Source organism: Mauremys mutica, chromosome 3 (genome assembly GCF_020497125.1).
Source record: "Mauremys mutica isolate MM-2020 ecotype Southern chromosome 3, ASM2049712v1, whole genome shotgun sequence".
Lineage (NCBI taxonomy): Eukaryota > Metazoa > Chordata > Testudines > Geoemydidae > Mauremys > Mauremys mutica.
Genome location: NC_059074.1, coordinates 101,992,276 through 102,014,953, shown reverse-complemented (window position 1 = coordinate 102,014,953; position 22,678 = coordinate 101,992,276). Strand labels below are relative to the sequence as shown.

The 22,678-nt window shown below is 41.4% G+C and overlaps 1 protein-coding gene and 1 pseudogene across 1 annotated transcript in view; one reads left to right on the top strand and one right to left on the bottom strand.

Annotated features, from left to right (window-relative positions):
- The window catches only part of EYA4 (EYA transcriptional coactivator and phosphatase 4), a 198,819-nt gene that overhangs the window by 33,239 nt on the left and 142,902 nt on the right, over nucleotides 1-22,678 (bottom strand). The window contains exons 6-10 of the mRNA XM_045012059.1: nucleotides 18,466-18,532; nucleotides 15,981-16,123; nucleotides 15,708-15,851; nucleotides 14,286-14,365; nucleotides 13,872-14,037 (exon numbers count right to left, since the gene is read on the bottom strand). Of these exons, the coding sequence (XP_044867994.1) occupies nucleotides 13,872-14,037; nucleotides 14,286-14,365; nucleotides 15,708-15,851; nucleotides 15,981-16,123; nucleotides 18,466-18,532 (600 nt within the window). The remainder of the gene's footprint in view (nucleotides 1-13,871; nucleotides 14,038-14,285; nucleotides 14,366-15,707; nucleotides 15,852-15,980; nucleotides 16,124-18,465; nucleotides 18,533-22,678) is intronic.
- On the top strand, nucleotides 4,548-4,666 carry LOC123367708 (annotated as a pseudogene).

Here is a 22,678-nt window from a genome sequence, read left to right as displayed (position 1 = left end):
TAGTGTGGGCAGCATCAATTCTTTATTAATTATCAGTATTAATATTACCATAGCATTTAGGAGGCCTGATCATGGACCTGGACCCCACTGTACTTTAAATGTTGTACAAACACAGAACAAAAATATGGTCCCCCCACAGAGTTTATAATCAAGTCAAATTGCTCAATATTAAGGAATGTATAAACTAATTGGCAATTCTTTCCTTTTTCTTTCTGACTTTCTTTTCTAAGAACATTTTTATTAGGGTAACAAGTGAATAATATAGGCCATTTGCACCTACATATATTATATGCCAAGAGAAAGAACAGGTCACACAGGTCAAACTAAGAACCATTTAAAGTTTACATACAAAAAGGCAAACCATTTCAAAAGCTGTAGTCAAACCACAGTAACTCAATAACATGTACATATTTCAGTTAAACACGCAACCTGAACTCTGCCCCCTTCACTGTCCACACAGCAATCAAAACCAGAAAAAACTTTGTCTCAAAATTGGCCAGTCAATGACCCTACACTGTATAGTCATAACTTACATACTGAGATATTAATATCTTTACAGACTATTAAAAAGGTGAAGGAGGTATCCAGTGGCAGCCAGTGTAGGCTTGATTCTGACAAACAGTTATTTTTTGTGGTTATTAATCTGAAGGTAGAAAGATAGGTAGAAGACAATTTGGGTGAAAGTGATCATGAAATGATAGATTTCATGATTCTAAGGAAAGAAAGAAGTAAAAGCACCACAATAAGGACAATGGACTTCAAAAAAGCAGACTTTAACAAACTGAGAGCACTAATAGGTATGGTCCCACGAAAAGAAAATCTAATGGAAAAAGGAGTTCGGGAGAATTGGCAGATTCTCAGAGAGACAATATTAAAGGCATAAGAGCAAACTCTCACAATGATAAGGAAAGATAGGAAGACCAGTAAGAGGCCAATATGCCTTTATCAGGAGCTCTTTAATTATGTGAAAATCAAAAAGGAATCCTACAAAGAGTGGAAAGATGAATAAATTGCTAAGGATGTATACAAAAGGATAGTAAAGGCATGTAGGGACAAAATCAGAAAGGCTAAAGCACAAAATGAGTTACACCTAGCAAGGGACATAACAGTTAAAAAGAGGTTCTATAAGTACATTAAGGACAAGAGAAAGACAAAGGAAAATTTAAGTCCGTTATTTAGCAGCAGAGAAGGAGAGCTAGTAACGGGTGACATCAAGAAGGCTGAGGTGTGAAAAACCTATTTTGCTGCAGTCATCACTAAAAAGGTTGTTTGTGACTAAATGCTTAAGACAATATTAACAACAAGGGGGAACAGATTAAAATATGTAGATAGTAGGACCGTCAAGTGATTAAAAAAATTAATCATGATTAATTGCACTGTTAAAAATAGTATACAATTTATATAAATATTTTTGGATGTTTTCTACATTTTCAAATATATTGATTTCAATTACAACACAGAATAAAAAGTGTAATGTGCTCACTTTATATTTATTTTTATTATAAATATTTGCACTGTAAAAATAAAAGAAATAGTATTTTTCAATTCACTTAATACAAGTACTGTAGTGAAATCTCTTTATCCTGAAACTTGAACTTACAAATGTAGAGTTATGTACAAAAAATAACTGCATTCAAAAATAAAACAATGTAAAACTTTAGAGCCTACAAGCCCACTTCTTGTTCAGCCAATCACTCAAACAAGTCTGTTTACATTTGCAGGAGATAATGCTGCCCGCTTCTTGTTTACAATGTCACCCGAAAGTGAGAACAGGCGTTCTCATGCGACTGTTGTAGCCGGCATTGCAAGATATTTATGTGCCAGATGTGCTAAAGATTCATATGTCCCTTCACGTTTCAATCACCATTCCATAGGACAAGCGTCCATGCTGATGATGGGTTTTGCTCGATAACAATCCAAAACAGCTACAAATGTGTCATGTGAACATCTGTTCTCACTTTCGCATGACACTGTAAATAAGTGAGTAGCATTATTTCCTGTAAATGTAAACAAACTTGTTTGTCTTAGGCCTGGTCTACACTGAGGGGAGGGATCAATCTAAGTTACGCAACTTCAGCTCCCCCGTCGACTCTACCTGCGCCTTTCACCGAGCTGGAGTACAGGAGTCGACTGAGAGCGCTCGGGGATCGATTTATTGCATATAGACTAGACACGATAAATCGATCACCGGTGGATTGATCGCTGCCTGCCGATCCATCTGGTTGTGAAGACATACCCTTAGCAACTAGCTTCACAAGAAGTAGGACTGAGTGGCTTGTAGGCTATAAAGTTTTACATTGTTTTGTTTTTGAGTGCAGTTCTGTAACAAAAAATTCTACATTTGTAAGTTGTGCTTTCATGATAAAGAGGTTGCATTACACTACTTGTATGAGGTGAATTGAAAAATACTATTTCTTTAATGATTTTTACAGTGCAAATATTTGTAACTATTAGCTAATATTTGTAACCTGTCCTTTAAATCGGCTTCGGTACCCAATGACTGGAAGTTAGCTAATGTAACGCCAATATTTAAAAAGGGCTCTAGAGGTGATCCCGGCAATTACAGACCGGTAAGTCTAACGTCAGTACCAGGCAAATTAGTCGAAAAAATACTTAAGAATAAAATTGTCAGACACATAGAAAAACAAACTGTTGAGCAATAGTCAACATGGTTTCTGTAAAGGGAAATCGTGTCTTACTAATCTATTAGAGTTCTTTGAAGGGGTCAAAGAACATGTGGACAAGGGGGATCCAGTGGACATAGTATACTTAGATTTCCAGAAAGCCTTTGACAAGGTCCCTCACCAAAGGCTGTTACGTAAATTAAGCTGTCATGGGATAAAAGGGAAGGTCCTTTCCTGGATTGAGAACTGGTTAAAAGATAGGGAACAAAGGGTAGGAATTAATGGTAAATTCTCAGAATGGAGAGGGGTAACTAGTGGTGTTCCCCAAGGGTCAGTCCTAGGACCAATCCTATTCAATTTATTCATAAATGATCTGGAGAAAGGGGTAAAAAGTGAGGTGGCAAAGTTTGCAGATGATACTAAACTGCTCAAGATAGTTAAGACCAAAACAGACTGTGAAGAACTTCAAAAAGATCTCACAAAACTAAGTGATTGGGCAACAAAATGGCAAATGAAATTGAATGTGGATAAATGTAAAGTAATGCCCTTATATGATACTAAACTGCTCAAGATAGTTAAGACCAAAACAGACTGTGAAGAACTTCAAAAAGATGCCCTTATATGATGCCCTTATATGATACTAAACTGCTCAAGATAGTTAAGACCAAAACAGACTGTGAAGAACTTCAAAAAGATCTCACAAAACTAAGTGATTGGGCAACAAAATGGCAAATGAAATTGAATGTGGATAAATGTAAAGTATTGCCCTTATATAAATCCATGGTATGCCCAAATCTCGAATACTGTGTACAGATGTGGTCTCCTCACCTCAAAAAAGATATACTGGCACTAGAAAAGGTTCAGAAAAGGGCAACTAAAATGATTAGGGGTTTGGAGAGGGTCCCATATGAGGAAAGATTAAAGAGGCTAGGACTCTTCAACTTGGAAAAGAGGAGACTAAGGGGGGATATGATAGAGGTATATAAAATCATGAGTGGTGTGGAGAAAGTGGATAAGGAAAAGTTATTTACTTATTCCCATAGTACAAGAACTAGGGGTCATCAAATGAAATTAATAGGCAGCAGGTTTTAAACAAATAAAAGGAAGTTCTTCACGCAGCGCACAGTCAACTTGTGGAACTCCTTACCTGAGGAGGTTGTGAAGGCTAGGACTATAACAGCATTTAAAAGAGAACTGGATAAATTCATGGAGGTTAAGTCCATAAATGGCTATTAGCCAGGGTGGGTAAGGAATGGTGCCCCTAGCCTCTGTTTGTCAGAGGATGGAGATGGATGGCAGGAGAGTGATCACTTGATCATTGCCTGTTAGATTCACTCCCTCTGGGGCACCTGGCATTGGCCACTGTCGGTAGACAGATACTGGGCTAGATGGACCTTTGGTCTGACCCGGTACGGCCGTTCTTATGTTCTTAATAAAATAATATAAAGTGAATAGTGTACACTTTGTATTCTATGTTGTAATTGAAATCAATATATTAAAAACATCCAAAAATATTTCATAAATTTATATTGGTATTCTATTGTTTAACAGTGCAATTAAAACTGCAATTAATCTGAGTTAATTGTGTGAGTTAACTGCTCTAGTAGATAAATTAGATGTATTCAAGTTAGCAAGGCCTGCCACAATTCACCCTAAGGTACTTAAGGAACTAGCTGAAGCAATTTCTGAACCATTAGTGATTATCTTTGAGAACTCATGGAGGATAGATAAGGTCCCAAAGGTCTAGAGAAGGGCAAACAGAGCACATATCTTTAAAAAGAGGGAACAGAGAGGACCCAGAGAATTACAGACACTTGGTTGAGTGAATTTACAGATTTCTAGTAAAAATAATTATTTGTATTGCCATTAAGTAAATCATTTAGTTCATTATTGCTCTTAGTGAACAACGTGCCAAAGGTTGTTAAATAAGTCTACCCCACCCTGAACACCCCCGATCTCATCTGATCTTGGAAGCTAGGCAGGGTTGGGCCTGGTTAGTACTTGGATGGGAGACCTCCTGGGAATACTGGGTGCTGTAGGTTTTGGGGGAGAGCTAGCTCAGTGGTTTGAGCATTGGCCTGCTAAACCCAGGGTTGTTGAGCTCAATCCTTGAGGGGGCCATTTAGGGAACTGGGGTAAAAATCTGTCTGGGGATTGGTTCTGCTTTGAGCAGGGGGTTGGACTAGATGACCTCTTAAGGTCCCTTCCAACCCTGCTTATTCTATGAAGTAAAATGGAACAATGAGGAGTGTCTTCAAAGTTGTTATTATGTCCCGATTAGATTAAAATCCTGTTTGTCATGTGAGGGAATTAAAAGAATTCCAAACTTTCTTAAAATCTATGTAACAACTTAAAGCCCACACAAATGATAATGGCACAATTATGATCTGATACAGATCTTCAATTATACACAACTAAAGAGATGGAAATCTATCTGTGTGTATATATATGAGATTCTAATGAAAAGATATGAAATCTATCTGTGTGTATATATATGAGATTCTAATGAAAAGTAATTATGTATTTACCTATTTTCCAATCATTTGCTGTAGTGGCTGCACAATCATTTCATGCAAAACAGAACTATTCCAACATAATGCACATTCACATTTCTTTCTTTGCCCCACGTAAGATAAAAACAAAATTACATCCAAATCTAGCTTTTTTGTTTTAGTGCTTCCCCAGCAAAATAGCCCAATGAGTGAAGTAGCAAGTAGTTTGTAAACACTGATTCTTACTAAAAACATCAAACAAAAATCAAAGTACAATACTGATAACTTTTGAAAGCCCTAGAAAATAAGTTTTATTCAAAGTGTTTCTTTATACCATTCAGTAATCCATGTCTCTGTATTTAGTTTAATATTTTATTCTACATGCATACATACTACCCATGAGAATGTCCTCAGAGAAAATTTCTATAGAGGTGTAACCAGTAGAGGTCTATAGAAATTAAATAGGGCTATATAGCAATTATTCTAAATGCCTAATTAATAGAAAAATACTTTCTATAAGCTTTAAAACCATCCTATGAAACCGTATAGAAAAGTCATGTCTACTACATTCACTAGTAGGGCTGCATTACACACAAATGGCAAAGCTGCATACGTACCCTCAGGAAGGTTGGGTTGGGTTGGGTTGGGGTGGGGTGGGAGAGTGCAGGGACAGACTGATAGAGGCAAGAAAACAAAGCTAAAATTTGATCTAGTATAAACTTTCAAAAGTGCCTAAATGAGTTAGGAGTCTAATATCCATTTTCAAACATGACTGAGGCACATAAGAGTCTAAATCCAACCGACTTTCAATGAGGCTTATGTTTCCAAATGCATAAATCACTTTTGAAAATGGGTCTTAGATTCCCCTAAATTACTGAGGGCCAGATTTTAAAGGCATTTAGGCACATATCTGCAACTCTATAAATACCAGCACCTAAATTAATAACTTTAAAAATCTGGTCCTTAGGCACTTTTGAAAATTTTATCCCAATCTAAAATTATTATAATTTGCTGAGGAATGATAGGGAAATTAAACAGAAATAAATCACTTCCATTTAATCATGACTCCATTGTAATCTTGCTTTGCTGTTGCAGAATTAGTCAGGAGAGGGAGTTCTGATTAATTAGCCAACTCTATTCCCTGAGTGATGCCAATAGCAGGAAAGGCACTAAAGGTAATGGGGAAGTAAGTAAGGCCAAGGAGTATTGGCTTGTGCTCCACAAGAGAGAGAAGAAAATATGGTTGGTTAAATAAAGTACAAAATGACAACTCCAAACTGGAATCCGGCACAACCAGAACTTCCATTGACTTCACCAAGAGTTCTGAATGTGTGTCTTATAGGAGGGGACCCTTATCAAAGGAAATGTTATTTACTAGCTCTTCCAAGACTACACAAAACGCAGAATAAGAGAAAAGAAACCTAATGTCTGGCCTGAACCTTTTAATTATTTTAAACACAAGGGAAAATTTAATATATGTGAAAAATGTAATGTTTTATAAAATCAAGATTCAATTACAAAGTAACATATTAAAGCATTTGTTCCGAATTATTCAATTTTCTTAATTCTTCCAAAAATTAAAACAATCTTTCTAAATCTTCTATGAAAGCTCCTAAAAGCTGAAGTAAACAACTGAATGCTATTTACAATTTCCATTTAACATTAATCATTACCAATTGCCCCAGGCTTCTCCTTGGACCAACACTGTATATGATTGCATAATTACCCATTAATCAGTACTGTAACTAATCACTGTACCATGTAAGTTCTGGGTATTTAGAGCCAACTTTATTTCATTAAACTAATCTCTAAATCAGAATTACCAGCTGTCTCTTACTTGAATGCAAGGCATGCTTCTATTTTAGAACTGCAGAAGTCAGTAGTGCTTGGGTTTTTGAACAACTGTAGGCTTAATTGCTGGATTTGCTTTTTACAAACAGCAGGCTCATCCATATTAAAGGGGAAACATATTTTTTTTTAATCTTTAAACAGCTTCAGAAAATTTAAACTTAAAAAAAAAACTGACCAAAATGCAGATCTATGGTGCAGTAAGAATGTGTGTCAAATCTGATAGAAATGCAAACAGAAGCACCCAAAAATGTGTGTACTTATTTAGAGATAGGGAAGTCCTAGTGCAGTTCACCGAAGTTAGAAATATTAATTGCAATGCTTGAAATTCTTTCCTTTTTTCTATATTCAACACATAGCTAAGGATCCTGTTTGGAAAACTTCATTCACTGGCAAGTGAGAGTATGGCTACAATAAAGTGACAGGAAAGTGTTAAGCATGAACATGGTATGGCCTGTTATTACAGACATAGTGATACTCAGGTACTGGTGCAGGGCCAGCACAAAACCTTCCCTGCCACTGAACCTGCCATGACCGAATTGAGCAAGAAGAGTAAGAGCACGGTTGTTGCAAAAGGGGCTTCCAGAAGGGAAGACCCAGGCCAGCGGTGGCTCCAGGCACCAGCGCACCAAATGAGTGCCTGCGGCGGCAAGCTGCGGGGGGCGCCCTGCTGGTCCCTGCGAGGGCGGCAGTCAGGCAGCCTTCAGCGGCTTGCCTGAGGGAGGTCCGCTGGTCCCGCGGATTCGGCAGCAATTCTGTGGCGGGTACACTGAAGCCGCGGGACCGGGGACCTCCCTCAGGCAAGCTGCCGAAAGCAGCCTGCCTGCCGTGCTTGGGGCGGCAAAAAAGCTAGAGCCACCCCTGACCCAGGCATACACACAAACCCAGTGAAAATTCCAATGTGTGCTGTGTGCACAAGGAAAGTCAACGCAGACTGATTCGTGCACATACTTATTCCTTCCTGTGCCCAGGCAGGCCCTAGCACCATTATCCCAGTATACCAGCAGCAGGGCTCACTATGCCCTTTCCCTACCCACCAGGTGAAGCAGTAACCAGAAGCTCTTTGCAATTGCTACCTCTGAGCCACGATGTCCTAGTGCCATCCTCCAAGCTCCAGAAGCAGCTGGGTTCCCTTCCCTGCTAAAGGGAAGAAGTTGCTAAGATTCACATGCCACTTTCCTCTTTTCACTAGGCCGTTACTGGCAACATCCCTCAGGCCAACGTGACATCACACCATCAATAACTTCAAACACAGTACATGACTGGGCCTGGCTTTAAGCTGCTTATGGAACATGGTGAAGGTCCAGTCAGCATTATAAATTAAAACCATGCTCATAATAGCATTAGAGAACAGCAGCAGGTCTCTGGGCTCTCTCTGTGCTTGCTGGAATGGATGTCTGTGCCCGAACACATTAAGTTAGCATTGTCTGTGCATTCTCCACAGGAGTTTTGCTATAATGCCACTTTTAGAAGAAACTACAGGTTTTCTGTACAGGTTTCCTGTACCCCCAAAGCGTGAGAGGCCAGACAGAACAAGTTCTGCTACGTCCCAATGAACATGTACGGATGTACTGTCACACAGAGTAGGGTCTGTGAAATAAAGAATCTGGCCTGTACACTGGTGTGTGGTGGCTGGGTTACCGGGAGTATTCCCGCACCCTGAGAATCTGTCGGACAGCTATAATTGTTCCCTAGTCTCTTTATATCTGTCAATGGATGCACAATACCCCAAAGAAGGTAAATAGGAGGCAGGCCATGGCCTGGGGACATCAGTGCAGGTGAATTGCACCAGAGGAGTCAGGCTAACTCATCCCATAGGAAGGTGCAGCCAGCAAACCCCTCACTCATGATAGAGAGCTTGGGGAGAAAAGATTGGGCTACCATATTGCCCCCAAGACAGGGCTGTGACTTAAAAGTATAGCCCTAAGTAAGGGTCAGTCCTTGGCTGGAAGGTGAAGGCACACAGACTGGTGGGAGAAAAGCCAAGAGAAGCGGACAGCTTCAAGAAAGAAACCATACATTGCGACCCTGATATCAGCACACAGGACACTACTACCAATCCTTTACCGTTGTAACTGTTTTCCTGACCTGCAGTCATGCGGCTTCTTGTAGCTTGTATCAATCAATGGTAAGAGTGTCTGTTTTTATGTTTTTCATCTGGTTACCATCTCTCTTTATTCAATAAATACTGTCATAATTAGGATTTGATTGTTGAGTTTGGAGTCACAGCTGTTTGATTAGATTAAGGATCCTCTGCCCTCTGGGCAGGAAAAGAAACCTTGTCCTCCTGGTCAGACAGTATTGGAGAGTGACGCACCTGGATGCATCTATCTTAGATTTTAAATGACACAGCCCATGGTTCTCCAGCCAACAAATCTCTGTAGATAGAATGTGCTGATCCAGGCCACTGTAGTGCTAAGATGTGACCTAGGGTATCAGTAATGTTCACAAGCTCTAAACTATGGCTAAGCATTCAGAATGCAGCACTCCATTTAGGCAAGTGTATTTTTAAAGTAACACACAAGAACACAGGCATGCAATGTATTTTCAAAATGGGTGTTGCACCGTGCACACAGTGTCGCATGACTCATTCAGCACTTCACAGAAATGGGAAGTGCATTGGCAGATTTACAAGTTCAGATGCATAAGCTAAAAGGGAGACATGCTCATGTGTTTCAACAAACTTTCTTACTATTTCACTATACAGGAACTCCTCACTTAAGTTGTCCCGGTTAATGTTGTTTCGATGTTAAGTTGCTGATCAATTAGGGAACATGCTCGTTTAAAGTTGTGAAATGCTCCCTTTTAACGACTTTGGCAGCTGCCTGTTTTGTCCACTGCTTGCAGGAAGAGCAGCCCATTGCAGCTAGCTGGTGGGTGGTTGGAACCAGGGCCCCCCTATCAGCTCCCCACTCCCCTAAGTTCCCTGTGCAGCAGCTGTCCCTCCCTCCACTGCCATGTGCTGCTCCTGCCCTCTGCCTTGGAGCTGCTCCTGCTTGCAGTATGGGGGAAGGGGAGAAGTAGGGGGCTAATGTCAGGGTGTCTCCCCCTCCCCCATCTTCCATAGAGCGGGGGGGACACAGGATGGAGGGAGGGAGCTTCTAGGCAGTAGCTGCGGGTCTCAGGTCTCAGCAAGCTGATTTAATTAACAAGGCAGTGTACTTAAGCCTGGGATCAGTTACTTAAAGGGGAAATGCATACTTTTTCTCTCACGCACAGAGTGTGGGTCTCTGTCTGCCTTCCCTCCTTTCCTGCTGCCTTGTAGAGTGTTGTGAGAGTTAACCCTTGAGGGCTCAGTCAATTGCTAGTTCATTTAGCAGTAAGGCATTCCCTGGGAAATATCCCATCCTCTGACTCCTCCACCTCAACCAAGCTTCACAATCATCATCACTGTGTACCAGTATTAAATTGTTTGTTCAAAACTTATACTGTATGTGTGTGTATATAATATAGTCTTTTATCAGGTGTCTTTTGTCAATTGATTGGACTCTTCCAGTTGGTATGGGTACTTTCACCTTTTCATGTTCTCTGTATGTATAAATATCTCTTGTCTGTGTGTTCCATTCTATGCATCTGAAGAAGTGGGCTGTAGCCCACGAAAGCTTACGCTCAAATAAATTTGTTAGTCTCTAAGGTGCCACAAGTACTCCTGTTCTTTTTGCGGATACAGACTAACACAGTTACTACTCTGAAACCTATCTGGTGAAAAAAACTTTCCTGGAATCTAACCCAGGGGTGAGCTGCAGCGGGTTCGCACGGGTTCGCGGGAACCCGTTGTTAAATTTAGCAGCCATTTTAGAACCGCTTGTTAAGGGCTGCTAAATTTAACAAAAGTTCCCGCCCACTCCTCTCCTGCTCCGCCCCCTTCTCCTCCCCCTCCCCTGCTTCCCGCGAATCAGATGTTCGCGGGAAGCCTGAACAAGCAGCATGGAGGCAGCCAGCAGGTAAGCTGGGGCGCGGAGGGGGAGGGGAGGTGCGGCTGGCTCAGCAGCTCCCGGTCCCAGACCGCGGCTCCCTCCAGCCCAGCGCCGGCCCGGGGAGTCGGGCCCCGCGGCTGCTGCCGAGCAGCCAGGCCCCGGTGCCGGCCCGGGGAGTCGGGCCGAGCGGCCGGGCCCCGGTGCCGGCCCGGCCCGGGGAGTCGGGCCGAGTGGCTCGGCCCGAGCGGCCCGGCCCCGGCGCCGGCCCGGCCAGTCGGCCGAGCGGCGCGTCGTGGTCCTGGCAGAGTGGACCCGGTCCCCAGGCAGTGTGGTAAGGGGGCAGGGAGGGGGTGGGTTGTTGGGGGGTGGATAGTGGTCAGGGCAGTCAGAGGGCAGGGAACAGGGGGATTGAATGGGGGCAAGTCAGGAAAGAGCAGGGTTGGATGAGGTGGTGGGGGCACTCAGGGACAGAGAGAAGGGGTGGTTGGATGGGGTAGGGGTTCTGGGGGGCCATTGAGAATGAGAGGAGGGGTTGGGTGGGGCGGCAAGGGGCAGTCAGGGGACAGGGAAGGGGGGGATGGGTCAGGGGTCTCGGAGTGTGTGTGTTAAGGAACATGAGGGGTTGGATGGGGCACGACCCCCCCCCATGGAGGGGGGGGGAAGGAGGGAACCCGTTGTTAAAATTTTGGAGGGAGGAGGGAACCCGTTGTTAAAAAATTGGCAGCTCATCACTGATCTAACCCCCTCATTTACATTAATTATTGTGGGGAAATTGGATTAGTTTAGCATCGTTTCGCTTAAAGTCGCATTTTTCAGGAACATAACTACAATGTTAAGTGAGGAGTTACTGTATGATGAATGAAGCAGGGTCCCCTGGAAGACAAATAAAGCACATGTGGCACTAGGCAGAGACCTTGGAGATCTGGAGTCTTTTATTGTCTCTCTCACAGACTTTGTATGTGATCTTGAGCAAGCCACACTTAATTTCTCTGTACCACAGTCTCACATTTGTAAAATGAGGATAATACTGCTTGACTTTGCAGGGGTGTTGCAAGGATCAATTCATTAACCTCTGCGACATGCTCACCTACTAATATAATGAGCACTACAAAGAAGGAAAAGCAATTCTTATGGGCAGCAGTATTTGGATGATGTGCAGTATATGAAACAGGCATGGAGCTATAAGGTGGATGATGGGGATAAAAAAAAACTGAACAGCTGCCTCATTCACAGAGCAACATCCACCTCATGCATTGAATGAGACGGGGTCCTGTAAATATGGTGATTATATAATAAAATACTGTAATGCTTTATGCCCCAGGGTACATAATTAGTCGGGCAAACTTAACTTTGTCTTGTAATGGCTTCTGAGTGCTTTACTTTGCAACTGTAACTCTTTTAATATAATTTAAATAGATTGATACTAATACCTGATAGCTCTATTGTGACTTGCTGAATTTTGTGAGTTAGCAATATGACATGCACATTAAAAAGTGCTTGTCTAAATAAATAAATGACTGTAGTTTGGTTTTAATTATTTATGATAATACTTCACGATATACTGTACTAGTAAATATGCTGTAATAAGGGAGGCAGCGTGACCTAGTGGATAGAGCACTGGACTGACTCTGGAGATGTAGATTCTATTCCTGGCTCTGCCACTGGCCTCCTGGGTGACTTTCGACCAGTCACTTCACTTCTCTGTGCCTAGGCCTCGTCTACACTAAAGTGTTAGGTCAATACAAGCTGCTTTAATTACATCAGTGAACACACTACAGCCTTGTTCCCGCTGATGTAAGTGCCCTACTACACCATCATAACTCCACCTCCACCAGAGGCGTAGGGCTTATGTTGGTATATTTAGGGCAACACAGTGTCCCTGTAGACACTGCATTACTTACATCTATTGACTATCATTCTCGTCAATTTCACGGAGCTGTGAAGTTGACAAGAAAGCCGGTACCTGGCTCCCCAGCTGAGCCACTTTGGCTCCTGGATCCCCGCAGTGAGCCCTGTTGCTCCCCAGGGTCCTGGCTTCCCACTCCAGCCCGGCTGCCCCCTGGGGTCTCGGCTCCCCACTGGGAGCACAGCTGCGCTCAGCGGGGAGCTCCATGCCCACACTCCAGTTGGCTGCAGTGCTCCTGATGGAGGGGACCAGGACTCCTGGTGTGCAGATCTGTGCCCAGTGTCTGGTCAGCTGCCCCATTTGTGGTGGGGAACAGGGAGCCAAGAGGGGAGGGGCAGCCCGGTGGGATGTCAAGCTACTAGCAAGGAATTGTGTGGAGCTGACAGCCCTGGCTCTCAGCCCCCGGCACTGCCTCTCTGAAGTTAGTGGAAGCGTTCCTGGTGAGCACATGCATCCTAGACAGAAGAAGGGCAGTGTGGACATGAATCACCACAGTAACTACTGTGGTGGCTGTAACTCGACCTAACCTAGGACAACTTAAGTCTATAGTGTAGACATGCCCTGAGTTTTCCCATCTGTAAAATAGGGATTCTCAGACTAGCCTCCTTTGTAAAACACTTTGAGATCTATGGATGAAGAGCTAGGTACTATTATTATTAGGTGTCTCAGCCCCATTCTGTTATTAAATCTTTGCTGAGAGCTGAAGAGCGATTGCCTTTTTGAGTGTGAATTACAGGGGTCCCGCTACAACACAGTAGTTTTGGACTCTCAAAGATGCATACAGTACTTGATTGTTCCATTTTTGCTCATTCCCACAATGATACATATATCAGTTTGCCAAAATTACTTGGTTGTGGTTTAATATATAACCTGAATATACATGTTTTTTTTTTAAATATCTCATGATTGTTTCCATAATATTTTTTTTTCTTCTAGAGACACTAAGATGAGTATAAAAGTTTATGCTTATCCCAATTTGGTTAAAAAATTACCTATGTTGAAAAATTACACAATTCTGCTTTCACACATCTAAACTGACAGGATGAAATACACAAAAGTTTTTCACCTGGATGAAGGTCTGTACCTGGTTGACTATTCAGGCCAGGGAGAGATTCCTGTAGCTGATAGGTTGATGATGATGAAGATGTGCCATCAGCTGTGTTGTTTGAGGTCATATATGCTCCATATGTTGATGCTGAATAATACTGTGCATATTGGTTTTGGCCAAAAGCTGTGTAGGATGGATAATCCTGGAAAAAGTAAAGGCAATTTATTAAGTAAACCCATTTCTTTATCATGTATTTTAAATGAAAAGGTTGATCAAATTTTATCATGAAGATTGCAATATGTGGTTAGATATTAAAGTACACTGCTGTCCTATCAAACACTGAATCACAATAGTCCTGTTTTAACCTAAATTTGTCAAATTATGCAATTGCCTGATCACTTAAAATATTTTCTTATTCTGTTGCACATATAAAAGTATCAATATTCATACCTGTTGTGAACTACTGAAGTTTGTAGAATTCGAGACTGAATTATTTGCATAAATAGTAGATGAGGGTGTAAAACTAGAACCTAAATTTAAAGGAAATAATTTGTTATAAGAACCTATTTGTGTATTGAAAACATTTTTCATATTACAGCACAGTCAAATCAGAAGCACAAATAACTGAGAATCTGACTTTAAAATACAAAAAATTCTAATGAATGCTCAACAGAAATGAAAAACTGCTTCCAGATTTATTTTTTCCTTTTCATATTGTTCAAGAAAATTTGGAAAGTATGTGGTTTTGTTCAAGAAAACCTTTTCACACTTACTACAGTGCCTCGACCACTCCCTTGTTTCTTTTCTTTTGTTCTTTCTCTCCTTATGTATATTCATTGCTTAGTTCACCTTCACTTGCAACCATCCAGTCTCAGCATAAAATAGTTCAAATCCCGTCTCCCACTCAGGTAAAAGGGGGGCCTGAACCAAGGATTTTTCACATCCTAGATGAATACTCTATCCACTGGGTTAAGAACTGAAAGAAGAAGACCTCCTTTCCCCATTGTTTTGTGTAAGCTCGCCTATAGGCAGGCAAGCTAGTTAGGAGGAGGAACATCTACCTTCCCCGGTTTCTGCATCACTCTGGGGCTTGGGCAGCTGCATGCTTGGAATGGGACTGCAGTGCACATGCTGAAAGGCAGTAACCTAGATCCCAAGGGAACTTTTACTGCAACAAAAATTTAAAGTTCCAAGTGAGTTTAGGCACCTACAGGGTGTAGTGGCAGCTGAGCGGGGATTTTGTGAAGCCTAATGGGACCTGATTCTGGGATTTAGGCACCTGAAGTGGCAGTCAGGTACCTAAGTCCTTTTGTGAATCTAGCCCCTTGTTCCTATTGATTTCAATGGGAATCAAGTGACTAACCTGCTTGGACTCTTTTGAAAATCCCACTAGGTGCCTATCTGCATCTTTAAGCCCTTAGATACTGGCCCTGGGTCTTTTGATAACTGTTTCTTACAAAGAAATGCATATCATAATGCTACATTAAAAGATAATACCTTGCATGAAGTCACATATCAGCCTGCATATACATTTCACTTATTTTAATGCAACATAGGCACCTAAATACCAGGGCCGCCCGGGGGAGCGGGGGGGGAGACAAGTGGGGCAATTTGCCTCAGGCCTCGGGCCCCGCAGGGGCCCCCACGAGAATATAGTATTCTATAGTATTGCAACTTTTTTTTTTATGGAAGAGGCCCCTGAAATTGCTTTGTCCTAGGCCCCCTGAATCCTCTGGGCAGCCCTGCTAAATACCTTTGAACATCTGAACCTAAAGGCCTACTTCAGATATTCCTACTCACACTGAGCAACACCTCACTCATAAGTAGTGCCTCTGAAATGAAAGACGGAAAATGACGATGGTGGTTACTGACCTGGCATTTGATAAGAATACGGTGTTTGGCCGGGCTGTGGTGTGGAAAACCCCGGACTGTAACTGAGGCACCCACTCTGCAGTGGTGACTGTGTTTGCGAAAGCCCGCTTTCCGTCTTGATGCCTGGCAACATTACACCCAAATCTGTGTGAGAAATTAATTTTCAACCGATTCTTTAAAATATTTTCTTGCAGATGGGGAGAAAAGTAAAGAATGTTCAGGTTGACAATCTTACTTCTAGTTAAGAAGGAATAACAATGAGAGGTAAAATACCGTAAGTAGGTAAGCTGTAAGGCTGTCCAGTCTGTGAGTAGGCTGTATAGACTGCAGGCTGTTGCATTCCTGAATACTGGGTCTGTCCAGAATAGGCAGACATTGTTTGAGCTGCTGGTGTAGAAAGAATGTGTGGATAGGGCCTAAATATTAGGAAAGATAGCATTACTGTGGCAACAAACACTTTGCATGTTGATTCAAGCAATAAAAGAAAAAGGTTTCAAGAAGTCAATAAACAGTTTTCTTTGTCAACAATTACTCTTCTGGAATCCAATCTGACCTTACTGAAGTAAATGGAGAGACTCTCTGGGTCACATTCTCTGGTGCAGCGTGGATGTTTTGTACCATACCACCAGCACAATATAACCTTAAAGCTGCTGTATCCAGCCCTAGGTGGATCATCCCACTGTTGACATAGCTCTATAGGGTTTTGCGCCCCACCCCCCTTGGAGCAATGAGCATCTGGCATAAGTCAATCAGAGGTGTCCTCAGGCTGCTCTAACCCAGTGAAGGAGAACTGTCCTAGACACAGTGGCAGCAGGATCAGGGAAGTACAAACGTAAGCACCAAAATACACAAACTTGTACTGTGTGCAGTTCAGCTGTAGCTGAGGATCTGGCCCTCTGACTTCAATGGGAGAGGGATCGAGCCCATAGCGTGGCATTAAAAATGCCTACAGTAATACTTTAACAAGATGGGCTTTCAACATTTGGAAAATTTGGGTTACAGAAAAAAGAATGGAAATAAAAGTAATCTTTTGTTTATGCATACTGAAGTTTTACAGGAAGAGTGAATAAAATCAAGTTTAAAAATTTTACCCTCCAGAGTTGCAAAAATGTATTCAGAAATATTTGTCTTGGAAAGTCAAATAAGATTTTATGGACCAAGAGTGATCAAACACACTCTGAAGAATTATTGTAACTGAAACCTAGCCATTAAAAGCCATGACTAAATATCAAATACTAATTTCTTTTGCTTTTTTTCCTAACTACTTCAGCATAGTTGGCAGCAGTTGCTATCAGAAAAAGATTACACTTTAATTTAGATGCCAAAAATTATTACAGTAAATTAAAAATTCAATAAGATCTTGTAATATATTTGGACAAGAATATCTGATGCACTGTTAGCCAAATCCCCATGTAAGTGAAATTAGAAAGACTACGCTTAGTTCATTGTTGTTCGCAGTGTTGTTGTAGTTGCCTGAAGAAGAGCTCTGTGTAAGCTCGAAAGCGTTTCTTTCACCAACAGAAGTTCGTCCAATAAAATATATTACCTCATTCACCTTGTCTCGCTAATATGCAGTGTTGTGTAGCCATGTTGATCCCAGGATATAAAAGTCTCTCTCTAATATGCATAGTTTAGACATTTACTTGTCATTTTATTATATATTTGTTATATCATGATGTGAATACAAATTTACCAAAACAAAGTAGCATAAGAAAGCATAGCCTGCTAATGTTTCAATGTTCTCATTTTAGAAACATAATGCCAAATTTTCAAACATAGCCTCCTACCTGGCCCTGTCAAGTATGCAGAAGCAAACAAACTTCACACTGCAATCAGGAACATGTGTGCACAAAACTGGTAGTGCCACATGCAAATGAGTATGCTGCCAACTCTAGTGATTTTATGTCAAATCTCACAATATTTGGTGTTTTGTTAAAGTCCCAGCTCTCTGAAGTCATGTGACTACATGAGAATCTCAATTTTAAGTGGGGGAAGGGAATAAGTATCTAGTGCAGGGTTTCTCAAACAGGGGTCGCTGCTTGTGTAGTGAAAGCCCCTGGTGGGCTGGGCCAGTGTGTTTACCTGCCCCGTCAGCAGGTCCAGCCGATCGCGGCTCCCACTGGCCGCGGTTCGCTGCTCCGGGCCAATGGGAGCTGCTGGAAGCGGCGCAGGCCGAGGGACTTACTGGCCATCGCTTCCAGCAGCTCCCATTGGCCCAGAGCTGTGATCAGCCGGACCTGCTGACGGGGCAGGTAAACACACCGGCCCGGCTTGCCAGGGGCTTTCCCTACACAAGCAGCGACCCCTGTTTGAGAAACCCTGCACTAGTACTTATGCATTCAAGTACTCATTTTGCACATGGAATTGTGTTTTTTCCCCAATCAAGTGCCTGTTTCCATGCGTTCGAGCATATTCTGTCAGCACAACTTAGGTGCACACGTTTGAGAACTTGACCACTAGGGTTCAATCTTGCCCTTACATGTGTGCACAAAATCAATTATATACGTTGTGCAACAATAGATAACTGCACATCTAAGAGCCAGACTAAGATCTTCACCAACTGTGTGAGAGAAAAAAAAATAGAGAAATGATGCTAATGGGGATCAGTATCAAGTCTTAAATTCTTAACTATGTCCCCATTCATTACTACTTTTATTTATTTATTGTGTATTAACACTTGTTGAAAACTTTGAACAACAGAATTGCCTGAAGTCTTGGTCATTCGCTATGATAGGCTAGAAAAGATGTGGTCACTAACTTGGAGGGATATATCTGCGGCGAGTACTGATGTGCTGATCTTGGACTGTAGCCACTACTTGTTATTACTGCAAAATAGAAAACAAGAGTGCAATACTTAACAAAAACAAAAATGGATTTAATTCACATACCAAAACCTTTGCAGAGATAATGAATGCTAAAATATTACATTTGAAGAGTATCTAACTAAAATGGGACAACCTTTCGTCAAGGCTAAACTACTACATTTTGAATATGCAAACTGAAAACATACAGTAAACTCCCAAGTAACCCAGGTTGTAAAAATAATTGTCTCCCAGTATCAGCATGCAGCACCTTTTAAATTTGATTTATATATTTCTGCATACATTTTAGAGGCATACAATTCACACATAATATTTGATTCACAAGCCATGAAGCTGTCACTAATGGAAACTTACTATAATGTATTACAAAATTGCCATTTAAAAAAGCTTTGATCTAATGTATAGTATTATGTAGGATTGAAAAAATTATAAAATCTCCTTTAAAAACCCGACACTTGGAAGTTTAAATACAATTTGGAATTTGAAAAATATTTTTTCTTTCAAGTTTGAATTTTTTAGTGAATTTTGCAATCATGAAAGATATCAAATTGATAGCCCGGGAAAACAAATTCACCTATTTATCCTCAGATCAGTTAGAGCAAGACACTGGCAATATTTTTATTTGAAATGTAAGTAAAACAAATCCCAGTTCAGTCGCCATCAACCTTTTATATGCCTATACTATTAGCAGCTGTATTCTTCCGAAAAAGCTTACAGAATGATAGTCATATCCTATTAAAATTTCCAATCAAAAGCAGCACCCAAATTGGACTAATTCCAAGAATTTGGACGTTTCACTTTCCTTTAACCATCTGTCTTGACTAAGACAGATGTATTCCAAATATATGTACTCTAAAAAGTGTTGAACCAATCCCTTCAGAGCAAATCCATATTGAGCAAATATACAGAGTGTCTTTATTAGGCCATCTGCTGTTCATTCACTGTTCAAAAGATTAAAGTAGTACGCAATGAAGCACTGGAATTTCTGTAGTCTAATCAATCATAGCTGTACTTCAAAGTATACACTTCCTGAGTTGTTCATAATGGTACTGCAAACCAACTTTTAGAATTGTATAAGTGACAAATAGGTTTGGGTTCCTATATATTTTATGAAATATGATATATTTCTAAATCCAAGTCTAATGAATGCCTTTAAGATCTACTGCTTTGAACACATGCAGAACTTCATAGTTTTAAAGCTATTTTACAAATATTTAGAACATTTAGGAAAATGAAGAAGAAGGAAAAGAATTAATTCCTTTAAAATGTGCATTAGGTTAGCTTGAAAACTAGGAAATATTGGACAATAATTTCTAGACCCTGTGCAATCAGTTTCAATTTGAAAGTTGCACAGCATATTTATCAAAGCAAACTACTTATAAAACTATAAAGGGTTCTCTCTCTTATTTGCTAAACTCCATGGAAGATAATTACTCTTCCCCACAACACCTCAGTGCTCTTTATGAAGACAAAACAGTTAAACAAGATGATCTTGCAGATTCTCAGGTCAATGAACTTCTATGATCCACTAATTGCATCTCTGCAATTTTTTGACCAGTAATGTAATTAGATGAAATATCAGGTCATTTCTTTTTCTCTTATTTACTGAACTGTATTTTGAGAAGTGGAAGATCCAGCTAATTGACCAACTTTGAAAAACAAAACAGGTTATCTTACTACTGTAACTGGTACAAAGTAAACATTACAACAGCTACAGTGGATGGACTGTTTTTCTTATCAAATCACTCAGTGAAATTAGCATTTTTACAGCAAAACACATGATGTAATTAAACAACTCTGCACACCCATCTCTCTATTTTGTGCATTCAGAAAGACTTAAGAAAATATTCTTGAATGTGTCTTGTTTTCATATTTTCATTTTCTTTACATTTCACCTTAATGACTGTGCAAATAGTATTGCACTAGTAGTTTTCCTTCTTTCATGGACCTAAATTGATCTATATTCGGATAGAAAAAATATAGATGCCCAGAAAGTATTATATATCTTTTATTTGCATATAGTTTATAATATTAGAAACCTCAACTCGTCACTGAATGTTCTGAAGACATTGAATCATGCACGTAGCTAGGCTATGTAACTTATGTTCTATTCACTATTACTCTCATCCTCCCTTCTCAAACCCTTCTGATAGTTTGTTACACCAATTTGTATATGTTGAATTAGATTGTAAGAACCTTGGGGAACATATTTTATGTATCTGTATATCACCTAGCACAAAGGGACTCTGACCCTGACCAAGGCCTCTGGGTGCTATTAAGGTTGTCTGACATTTTCAGTTATAAAAACCTGTTTTCAGCTGCTTATAACTTTGCCAAACTTTAACTGCTTGGGCTGAAAATTTCTATGCTTGATGTCTGTCTCAGGCTGATTTTTTTTTTTTTTTTTGAAAAAGGTCAGCCAAAATGGTCCAAGAATGAGGCAAGGGAAAAAGAGTTGTTTTGCCCATGTTAAAACATTCTGGGGACCCTGTCTTAGTGTCCCCATGTTTTGGAGCAGGGACTAGAAATGTGACTTGTGTGTGAGGGATGTGGTTTTGCTGTCCCTGTGAAAATCCACCCAAATTTTGCCAAGTTATAAGCCTTTGAAAAATCACAGTGCACACAGACGCAATAGCAACCTTTGAAATGTTAGTAGCTAAATTCCCTGACCATTACTCTGCAATGAGAATGATCCAGTCCTACTGTAGGTCTGGATTGCTGCAGAGCTGGGTTGGGACACCTGAAATGAGGGCAGAGAGACTGTCTCTCCTGTGCTCACAATGACCCCCTCCTGGGCCCAGGCAGCATGGTGGAGGAAGCTGCCTGCTTTGAGGACAGAGGGGACAAGAGCTGGATATATGCAGGGAGGGGAGAAGGGGAGTTTGGAGGGTAGGGAGGGAGAAAGGGAAACTGAGGCTGGGAGTTGGGGTGGGGAGAGGGGAGACTGGGACCGAGAGCCAGTGTGGCAGGAGGCAAGAGATAATCAGGAAGGGTGTAGAGGGGAGGCAGATCTGAGAAGGAGCTAAGGGGTGGGGGGAGAACTGGGACTGACTGGGCAAAGAGACTGGGGCAAGGAGGAAAAATTGAGATAGAGTCAGTGGGGATGGGAATGAGTGGGAAATAATGTTTGGATGCCAGGGTCGGGGAGGCAGATAAGTTCAGAAGTCAGACGGGGGAAACTGAGAATGGCTGGGCAAGGAGACTGGAATTGGGAGTCAGAGGAGACTGGGGTGAGGAAACTGGAGGGGTAAGACTAGGATTTGTGGGGCAAGGAATCTGGGGCTGGGATGAGCAGCCTGAGGAGTGGAGCCTGGGACTGACTAGATGAGAGGAATAGGACTGGGACAAGGACCCAGGGGAGGGTAACAGACAGGACAGGGACAGATTGGAGGGGATGAGGCAAAAGAGGGTCACACTTGAGGGGCCCAGACAAACGAGTCTGTGCCCATTACAGCATACTCTCCTTCAGAGCCTCGAATGGAACCCAAGATTCTTGAGTCTCAATCTTCCTCTGCTGTCAGCAAATATTTGAGAAACCCACTGGCAGTGTGTCCCATCCTCTAGTGTTGATCCACACAGAAAATGACAACCTACTACTGCATGAGTTATGCCATTAGCTCAAGTGGCAGAGACCTGTGTGGTGGATCTAAGGGTTCCACCTTGCTCATGACCCATGTAGGTGTAAATATGATGCCATATGATGAAATTTCTAATTTTTCAGCTTACTGGTTAAAAACCAAGGAAATTACACACACAAAAAATAAGTTAAGAACATTATTACGATTTCAAATCCAAACACGAAAAATGCCAGAGTTGAAGTTGCCTGTGCAACTGTAATCCAGCCTCCTTGTGTATGTACATTCTGATACAGGGTTTACTTATGTGATGCAATATTTTTTCCACAGGACACCTGCCTCATTTAGGTCACAGGATCAACTAACTGGGGGATGAACCGGGGATGTGTAGTGATGGAGACTGTTATGTATAGAACCCCCTGATTTTTTTGTTGCAGAAGTTGGAAGGTACAGAGTGAGTGAGGCAGGAGATTGCAGGAAGATCTCTGGGTTAAGACAGCTGAATGTTGCTCTGGAGAACTAGATTCTACTCCTGTCTCCGCCACAGAGTTCTTGTGATGCTGGGCAGGGTTTG